The sequence below is a fragment of the Arabidopsis lyrata genome (genome assembly GCF_000004255.2).
Source record: "Arabidopsis lyrata subsp. lyrata unplaced genomic scaffold ARALYscaffold_4, whole genome shotgun sequence".
Classification (NCBI taxonomy): Eukaryota; Viridiplantae; Streptophyta; class Magnoliopsida; order Brassicales; family Brassicaceae; genus Arabidopsis; species Arabidopsis lyrata.
In genome coordinates, this window is record NW_003302552.1 from 18,089,179 (window position 1) to 18,099,077 (window position 9,899).

General features: G+C 33.0%; 3 protein-coding genes across 4 annotated transcripts in view; 1 reads left to right on the plus strand and 2 right to left on the minus strand.

The window, feature by feature from the left end:
* LOC9315757 (scarecrow-like protein 9) overlaps positions 1 to 297 on the plus strand; it is a 23,296-nt gene extending 22,999 nt beyond the window's left edge. Inside the window, exon 3 of the mRNA XM_002879644.2 lies at positions 153 to 297. Within this exon, the coding sequence (XP_002879690.2) occupies positions 153 to 297 (145 nt within the window). The remainder of the gene's footprint in view (positions 1 to 152) is intronic.
* Positions 209 to 7,124, minus strand: LOC9317593. 2 transcript variants are annotated; one of them, XR_002332647.1, is made up of 6 exons: positions 6,749 to 7,124; positions 6,428 to 6,640; positions 6,004 to 6,345; positions 5,807 to 5,860; positions 1,310 to 1,980; positions 209 to 908 (listed from the first exon to the last, which is right to left on the minus strand). XR_002332647.1 is itself a non-coding variant. In XM_021028630.1 (5 exons), the coding sequence occupies exons 1-5, from the start codon at positions 6,867 to 6,869 to the stop codon at positions 1,976 to 1,978; spliced, it is 735 nt and encodes a 244-aa protein (XP_020884289.1). In that variant the 5' UTR covers positions 6,870 to 7,124; the 3' UTR covers positions 209 to 1,975. The 2 variants fall into 2 exon arrangements, 1 of the variants encoding a protein (XP_020884289.1); XM_021028630.1 differs by having other exon boundaries at positions 209 to 1,980.
* LOC110229186 lies at positions 4,206 to 5,549 on the minus strand. The gene is made up of 3 exons (XM_021028628.1): positions 5,142 to 5,549; positions 4,751 to 4,984; positions 4,206 to 4,652 (listed from the first exon to the last, which is right to left on the minus strand). The coding sequence occupies exons 1-3, from the start codon at positions 5,509 to 5,511 to the stop codon at positions 4,264 to 4,266; spliced, it is 993 nt and encodes a 330-aa protein (XP_020884287.1). The 5' UTR covers positions 5,512 to 5,549; the 3' UTR covers positions 4,206 to 4,263.
* Positions 7,125 to 9,899: the final 2,775 nt, after the last annotated feature.

A 9,899-nucleotide genomic window follows, 5' to 3' on the forward strand; every position in this document is an offset into this window, starting at 1 on the left:
GCGGATTGACTGTGCTAGATGTTACGTCACGACTTTTCTGGGCTTTGTACTGAGACTGTGTTATCACTTTTGCAGATGTAAGAAGAGAATGCTGCACCAAAGAACTTGTTCAAAGCTGATATTGATGTAAGTCTTGTTTTATAACTTTCTAGCTGGATATTTGTTGTTTCTCAGCTAGGTTCTCCTAACGGTATTCTTGTAGCTAGGATTGATCAGAGAGTTTGTATATTGCTAGCAGAGTTAACTTGTTTAGATTGTAACACGTACAAGAGGAAGCTTAAAGAAACTAATGTTTAAAGAGAAGAATTTTTACTTCTCCAATGTACACACGAGGACCAATGCTACATTGAAATAAGATGTTTTACCATTTCTGGAAAACTCTTCAGCTTGGAACCTGAGCTCCTAGTTATTATCTGTGGTCCCTCAATGCTATTAGCGAGTTTTGATGATCTCTAAAGATATTTCAAAAGCTTTTGATGTTACTTAGAGATTCTAGGGCATAAAAAGAGCCGGTTCAGACACCTAACGAACTCACCCCTCTCTCCTTTGTTTATATTACATTTGTTTATATTTGTTTATATTTGTTTATATTACATTTTGTGTCCACATATTACAACCACCAGCATCACACGGAACTGTTTTAGTGTCCACATTTTGCAAATCGAACGCATCAGTATTCTGCAGTTCTATGACTTCTCTCCAATTCTCTCCTTTAAATTTGCCAAACCCCTTTGGCTTGCCATGGATGAAGAAGCGATGATCTAGTGTTTTCAAGGCAACTTCGATATTACCTTTAAGTTGAGATAGATCTTCGGTATTTCTGTTGACCGTTTGGTTTTCAAAGTCCCAGAAGATGGTGACTCCATACTTTTTAATAAAATGGTCTGATGGCTCTTTGGAACTAGATGCTTTCGTATGAAAAAAAAATAAAAAAAATAAACGAAATTACTATCAGATAGAACTGAATTGTGGACTTGCATGGGTATAAGTTTATTATTTTACGATGTCAATCAATTAAAAATGGAAACCGACTTGATTCTAAAACGATATATCTTATACCACCTCCAATGGAAGATCCTTAATTAGCAGAATTTTAATTAAAAATTCAATCAAAATATTGAAAAAAAGAAAGAGAATTAAGAAGGACTCTTAAATAATAGCATGAAGAGGGGCTCTTAATACTTATTAAACCCTTCTAAGCAACATGTCTCTCCCATATTGGTTTATTTTCTTTTTAAAATTAAAATTTAATTACATAACAAAATAATCATTTCTTTTTATGTTTAAGAGACTCTTTAGAAGCACTTACCATTGGAGACGTTCTTACCACCTCGTTTGCTTGACCACATCTTGTGTTTGAGTTAGAGAGACTTGTGTGTGTTTGAGTTAGAGAGACTTGTGTGTTGTGTGTTGTGTTTGTGTGTCTCCATGAGGTTTATATAGAAGAAAAAAACAACAAATTTTGAGAAATAGAGAAAGGGATCAAAACCAAAACAACAAGAATGAATTGGATTCGAAAGTAGCGGAGGGTTTTGAAAGTAAAGAAAGAAACGTCAAGAATTTGGTTCTTTGTTGTAGTGGAGGATATGATTCCTTGTTGTAGCATAAGTTATCATTGGTAAATGAATGATCTTTAGAACACAAAAAGGAAACAAAAACAGAAGATCAAAGTTATTATAAGTAAATTCAAAGTTATTATATGTGAATGATCTTTAGAGCACACATAGGAAACAAAGAGTCATTCTTTTAATTTCTTCACTCTACTTGCATGATATAGAAGCCTATGAATTTGAACCTAATCTATGTGATTAGAATCATGAAAAGGAAGAAAAAAAAAAAACCAAATTGAACAAAAAATTAAAGCCTGCAGAAGTCAGAGAGGACAAAAAATTTCACCCTTTTTTTTTGGGTTTGCAAATCGAGCACCGCCAAAAGTTAAAGCACCAAAGATGGATCGAAGATTGTGTATCCAGAGCTAGGAAAATCTCAAGAACCATACGAGGACGAGAGAAGAGAGGATAAAAAAGAGAGCAGAGAGAGAGCAGAAGGATTCGAAAATGTTAACTAAGATTAACTCAAAAAGAACTGAAATACAAAAAAGAAAGTGATAACCAATTAATAAAGCCATAACTTTAGACAAGTAGTGTTTATTTTTCAAAGTCTGAGACGCAAAAATGCGATATACAAACGCAGGACATAACTTTAGACAAGTAGTGTTTATTTTTCAAAGTCTGAGACGCAAAAATGCGATATACAAACGCAGGACAGTGGAGCAGTTTATTTTTTTTGGATAATTGATGACCCAATTAGCAGATATCATGTTTTCTGTGACTCATGATGATATAAATTAAATCATAAAGCATTGAAAGAAAGATTCTATTCATCAATGAAATTACTTTCGAAACAAAAATGCATGATGGGATAAAATAGTTGAAAACAGAATAAATAACAACTTAGTTAAATACTTTCGAAACAAAAGCAACGTACGGTGTGGGATAAAATAGTTGAAAACAGAATAAATCTATATATACATTTTTGGATGACTTTTAGCAAATAAATCCTGGAGTTGGAATGTATTTACAAACAATGCCATTGGAGTTAATTCTTAAGATTTAAAAAAATTAATTAAAGATATTATTCTAAAGATCGTTCCTCAAATCTCCTCCAACAAATTACTTTAAAAATCTCGATAATAACTATTCCGTGATTTACTGTAATCTTCAAATATATTTGGTATGATTTCTCATAATTAAAGATCCATCATTAATTGCAATAATAAATAAAAACAATAATTTCCTTTTATTTTAAAAACTTTCTAACGACAAATGTATTGCAAAATAAATAATTTCCTAAAACAATTACAGAACCTAATAACTGTTGTAGACTTTTTAGGAAAATAATTACGTAAATATATAACTTAAAGATAACAATTACTCATCAAATCTTTTTTTTTGTTAATATTGTATCATAACAAGACCTAAATCAATGGACTACTTATTCTCTATATATAAGTGAGGTTATTTAGTCATCAAATCAATGTGCATGGTTCCACTCTCGCCGTCCCTCAGCTCTGCAAATCATTTGCTTCATTTTCTACATGTCTTGGACTAAGGTTCTTCCTATTCTTCTTTGATTTGAATCACTTACATCTCTTTTTTTTTTTTTTGATAAATCATTCACTTTCATCTTTCTATGGCTTTATGTTTGATAGCCTCACGTTGAATTGAGGAGCTTCCCAGTGTATTCGGAAACTGGTCCTTCTACGTTACCTTAATCTACATGTTTTTGTGTTTGGACAAATGAGGAAATGATTCTGATTTTTATTGTTTTGGTATATTGGTTCATGTTTGAGTGTGAAAATATTTGCAGGGTTAACCATAATCCGTTGTAGCTTCTTAATATTGATTTGGAGATGCTCTTAGTATTGATTTGAAAATTTTCTTTGGTTTGTTTACTAAAAAATATTTAGTGGTTTACCATCAAATGAAAAAATCATGTGATAAAATAACCTTTATAGATTAATCTATATTTATCAATTTTTTGAGTAAATTATTTTCTAAATATATTTATTTTAATGTAGATTAGTTAAATTATGGTTACTATTCGTTATTTGACAAACTCATTTGGCTATATTACTTATTTTAAACCAAACTTATTTTGGCAATAAATAATGTTTATTTATAAATTAGATTAACCCCCAAAAAATTATTACCAAATATATAAAGATTATTTATGTCTAAAGAATAATATGTTGCTTTAGATTATTATTATTTATAAGGTTTCAAATATTATAAATATTTTAACCTTATAAGAAGTATAAATTAATAATATTTAAAGTATCTATAATATTTAATTCCATAAAAAGTTTATAATATTAATAATATTTGAACACTACAAAAATTATAAATATTTATACTATGGAACCATTTAAAAACAAACTTTTAAATTGACTCGAATTATATGTTTTCTAAACAAATGTGTTATTAAAAAAAAATGATGTTTAATTTCACGGGACGAGGTTATATGGTGGGACGGGTTTAGATCGATAATAATACCGGAAGATATACCACGGGTTAAAATCCTAGAAATAATAATCAAAATTCAATATATAATCTTAAACACTAAACAAAACAAATAATATTAACAAAATAATTACAACTTAAAATTTAAAACTTTTTAGTTAAAAAGTCGACCCGCGGTGTACCGCGGGTTAAAATCTAGTAACAAGTTAATTTTGATATGCTCATCTCTGTGAAATCAGTATCAGTATATCAGCTCTGCTCTTCTGCTTAGGGTGATTCCTCCACATGTTTCTTCTTCCTCCGCTTCTGAGTTCTGACCACTGGAAGTGGGCCATGAACATATGCCGAGAGTCTGACCTACATCTAATAGGCATCCTGGCCATAATGCCGAGCTTTCGGGATTATCTAATGCGAGCCTTTTAGGCTCTACTAATAAAACATTGTAACCTCTCCCATTCATACAGGAAAGAACAAAGGTGAGGTTGATGTCTCCTTCTCCTTCTCCTGGAAAGTCATTTGAGATGACAATCAGACTTGGTGGTGTAACATAGACGTTCAGAGGAGTATCCATTTCCCAAAATAACATGTCATGTATCATCCTATCAACCCTCTCAGTTTTATTCGCAGGAGCTGTATATCAAGAGAGAGAGTTAGATTATATATATAAATATATATGTATATGCAAAGAGAGGAAGAGTGTTAAGAGAGCTTAGTGAAAAAGAATTCACCTTTGGGAACGATATTGATTCCGGCACTCTGATACTTATCCAGCAAGAAACCTGGGATCGGTTCCTGCTCAGTATAATAAGCCCATATTGACATCACACCATCATAACCTTTTTTCTCTAGAGCCAAGTCGATTCTCTGATAGATACTGTTAGGATCAAGATCACCAGGGAATGGGGAATCATTGACGTCCCAGAAGACGCCGATCCTAGGCCCTGAGACAGGTGGGATAGGATCTGCAAGAGAACGCATAAAACAATTACGAAATGAGAAAATAAACAATCGAATTATTAACCATTAATTTGACTATATATATGGCAGATCAATTAATTAGATATGCTAGTTAGGAAGAAATCTAAACAAGCAATTTTGAGATAGAAAGAGAAATCTTACAGAAGAGATCTTCTCGGATCATGGTTTTGACACTAGCAGAGTTAATGGTTTTGACGGGAGAGACATCAGGCTTTTTCACTTCCTTCTTCTTCCACTTGTGATTACTTACAGGGTATCTGATTTGGCTCAAGGAAACTATTCCAGCTAATATCCATCTTGGCCATTCTTGTGTTTTGAGACTTTCTTGTGCGATATCCTTAGGCTGTACTAAGAAAGCACAGTAATCTCTCGCATGCATAGATCTGAGACAACGGTAGAAGGAAATGTCTCCTTGGGTGTTGATGTCATTTGAGATTACGATCACGTTTGGTGGGCTTGAAGACTCTGCTAGAGGAGAGTCCAGTTCCCATAAAGCAATGTCATTTACCATCCTAAGAAGTCTCGCAGTTTTATCCCGGGGAACTGTACATCAAAAGGAGATATAGATTACATAGATATATAAGAAAAGAGTGTCTTAAAAAAAGAGAGCTTAAGGAAATAGGTATATACATTGGGGAACGAAATAGATTCTGGATTTGTCAAACTTGTCCACTATGTCAAGTGCGACAGGTATCTTATCAGCATAAGCCCATATTGACATGGCTGTGGAACACCTATATCCTAAGATTAGATTGATTCTCTGTAGATGGTTTCAGGATCAAGATCATTGGGGAATGGGTACTCGTGGACGTCCCAGAAGACGCCTGTCTTAGCTCCGCCTATGACAGGTGTGGTAGGCTCTGCACAAAAACGGACAAGGCATAAGCAATTACGAAATGAGAAATATTACAATAGAATTAAATGACTATATAGGACATGCTCTAGTTAGTTAACTAGTAAAGATGGCCAGATGAAATCTGAACAAGTAATTTCGAAATCATACCAGAGAAATCTTGCTTGTTCGAGCGATCTTGGAAGTTCGAGCGACAAAGGGGAGAAGTAAAGACCTGTGGTGAAGGGGTTCCTCTTTTATGGTCCATAGCCTTTCGTCCATCTAATAGATATGTAGAGCAACATAGTAGGTCTGGACGATGAAACAGCTGTTCTGACGCTTGGCTTTCAGGCTGAGGCTGTACTAAGAGAACATGGGAACCTCTTGAATTCAAAGCCCGAAGAACCCTTCGGGATTCCGTGTCTTGAGGGTGACTTTTCGAGATTACCATCAAATTTGATGATGATTTATGGTTGGATCCAACAATGTCCCGTAACATTTCAATATATGGAACTACAGAGAGAAATCATAGGTTAAAGACATACACATATATATAAGTAGAAGAAAAGAGGAGAGTAATCAAGAAAGTACTTACCCTTGTGATTGGAGTACTTGATTCCGGCATCGAACAATTCGTTTAGCTCGGTGGCTTCCTTTATCTTCTCACCATAAGCAAAGATTTCCAAATCCGAACAACGATAACCCATTTTCTCAAGAGCTGATTTGATATTCGAATAAATCAAATCATGCTTGATATCGTCAGGGATTGGGTAATCGTCGATGTTCCAGTAGACGCATGTGTAAGCACCTGCGAACCCATAAACGATTATGAAAAGGAATCAAAAGACCGATTACAACAGGATTAGAGATATCCATTAACCATGATTAATTCACATATATGACAAAGATTTCTTACCGGCGAGTTCTTCTCTTTTTGCTTTTGGCATGACGAAATGCTGGTTCCTGCTTCGTAACCTGATCAGGTCTCCGAAGGTCATCTCTTCGAAGCTCAGGTCTCCGAAGGTGAGGTCGTCCATGGTTTCGAGGCGCGACTTTTTTTTCTCTTGCGGGGTAAGAACAAAGGGAAAGTAAAAAATTGGGGCTGAAAAGATTGGCTACCCTTTCATATTTCGAATGACAGACTTGGCTTTTAGGCTTTAGATCCGTGCCTTGTTTTTCACCGTTGGATCTTTTTAACACATACTACCTTTTTAATGGTTTAGATGTGTGTATAGGTACTATGGTTGATAAACGATCTTTGAAATTCTGAAACGTTCGAGACATTATTATATATATAGCCCTTAACATGTATTTGCTGAAACGATATTTTCCTTTTCTATGTCCCAAACAAATTGATATTTTACCTGTTTGTTCAAAATAAAGAAGAAGATATTTACCTATTCTCTCTAATAAATAAATAAATAAAGAAAGGAGAACTTCCATATTATCGAGACATTATTATATACTAGATTAGGATCCGCCCGGTGGACGGGTTTTTAAAATTTTAAATAAAATTAAATATTAGTTTTTTAATTATGAATAGAAAATATATTTAAGAAATAAGAAGCTAAATTTTTAATTAGACAGAAGATTTGTTTATATATTCATCGTTTGCCTTAATACACTTATATCCATATCTATATTTTAAATTTGTTGGTACATTTATTATAATAATAAAATAAATTTAAATTACCAATCACCAAAAATTTTGCCAAGATATTCATCATTATTTTTAGGGAAAATACCAGAAAAAACTTCCAAGTTGAAACATTTTTCCAAGTAAAACCTCCAACTTTTTTCGTTCCCATATAAAACCTCCAAATTGAAAAATTTTCCTAATTAAAACCTTCAACTTTTTTCGTTCCCAATTAAAACCTCCAACTAATTAATTTTCTCTAAATAAACTTTCAAGTCGTCAAACTTGAGCCCGATCAATGGTTGACCAATGATCGCTGGTAATTTTGTTCGGAATAGTTAATAGTCGTTGACGACATCTATTTTTCGTTTATTTAGTTTCCAAAATTTTATATGAACCCTAAACATTAGAAAAAATGTATTCTAGTGTTCGTAATTAAGATTTTCATCTTTTCTATTGTAACTAACACATGTGAATTTTGATAACTAATTAAACGGAAAACATGTCGTTAAAAGCCGTTTACCGTTAGTTAATCATTGATTAGGCACAAATTTGACGACTTAAAAGTTTTTTTTAGAAAAAATTAATTAGTTGGAGGTTTTATTTGGGAACGAAAAAATTTGAAAGTTTTCATTGGGGAATTTTTTGGGGGTTTTATATGGGAACGGAAAAAGTTTGAGGTTTTAGTTGGGAAAATATTTTAATTTGGAGGTTTTTTTGTGGGATTTTCCCTTATTATTATTGTCAAATTGTTGACAAAAAAAACCAAAAAATTATTATTTTCAAATCTCAAAAAACATAGTTTTGCAGTTTCGCCTAAAATATGATTCCACAATTTCTTCAGAAAATATTTTATATATACACCAAAGGCAAACCGTCATCTTATTTACATCTATTTATAATTTAATAGTTTACCACTCAAAAATATAGGAAAATTCTATATAAAAAAAAACACACTTAAGTTTTGATATTCCAAAACAATCATTATTAGTTTAATATTCCAAAAGTTCCACTTAATTTCTTGTTTTCCCAAAAATACCACAAAACTAAAAATTAAACTTTCAACATTCAAAGCTAAACCCTAAACCCTAAATACTAAATCCTACCCCCTAAAACTATACCTTAAATCTAAAATAATCAACCCAAACCTAAAAATCTAAATCTTTGACAATCAATTTTTAGTAGCTTTAAATTAAAATTAGTAAATAATTTTTAGTAGCTTTAAATTAAAACTACTAATTTTTAGTAGCTTTAAATTAAAATTAGTAAATAACTTCCATTTTAATTTTATTGGCTAAACTCAAGACTTGCTTTTCATGGGTCACGTGCTCGACACATGTGTTTTCTAATCCTTTGTATCATCAATCTTCTCTTCAATTTTGTCTTTTCTTCTTTTCTAGCTGAATCAAAAGATTTGGTGCTTTGATTTCTGAATTTTGTATGTGAAATGTGAGCATTACATAATTCATAACAACAATGTGAAACACCTTCTGACCTGTTTCTGCCTCAGCGCATGAAGATCACCCACCAGGACAATAATAATACTCCATCACCAGACACCAGATCAAATTATCTCAATAACCTCCAGCGTTAGTCTTGTGATATTCGATAGCGAACAATGACCTTGGCCAGAGTAAAACACCACCGATTCTTGAACCGGTATTACAGGAGCTGTATCAACATTTAAACCAACTTCAGTGAGCTCGCGGAAATTCTGGAGAAGTTCAAGCATTGTGGACACCTTCATGTTTAAGAGATAAGCAGCTCTCAATCTTCTTAATCAATCTCTTTCACCGATTCGAAAGACAAATTTGACAAAGTTCTGTGAGATAATTGTTCTTGATGTCTTTCATCCTCGTCAGGGTTCTTAATTTAGGAAACTTTTCAAACTCTTTCTCCTTCACCTGAGGTTTTCGAAATACGAGTTAGGCAGTATTGACAGTAGCAGACTGGCTTCATTTAACTGTGGACATCCTGAGAGATCCAATATCTGATTGAGGGAACTAAGGCATAATTAGACAGGACGACATTAAGCTTTCAAAGACTCACCTATTTATCAAAACGAATCATAGACATCCAATATCTAAATATATGAAATGTAGGACAGACTTGGGTTCATACGCCGTCGTAATGAAAAAGTTGGATGTTTTATTAGCTACCAAGAGTACCAAATTGGAAGAAGTTAGATATTTCAGACATAAGGTCATCATTTTCTATCATACATCCTACATATCATTGAGAGGATTACACGAGCAGTGCACACCCAACAGCTACTAGTAAAGATAGATGGGAAGTGTAAGTGGTACATACGAAATTTTTTGCAAGATCTAATTTAACAACTAATAAGAGATTTCGCGCAAGATTCTAACCATGCTCGAGACCAAACTCCAAATCTGATAAGGTCAGACAATTCTAGTTTCGGTAATGCGGT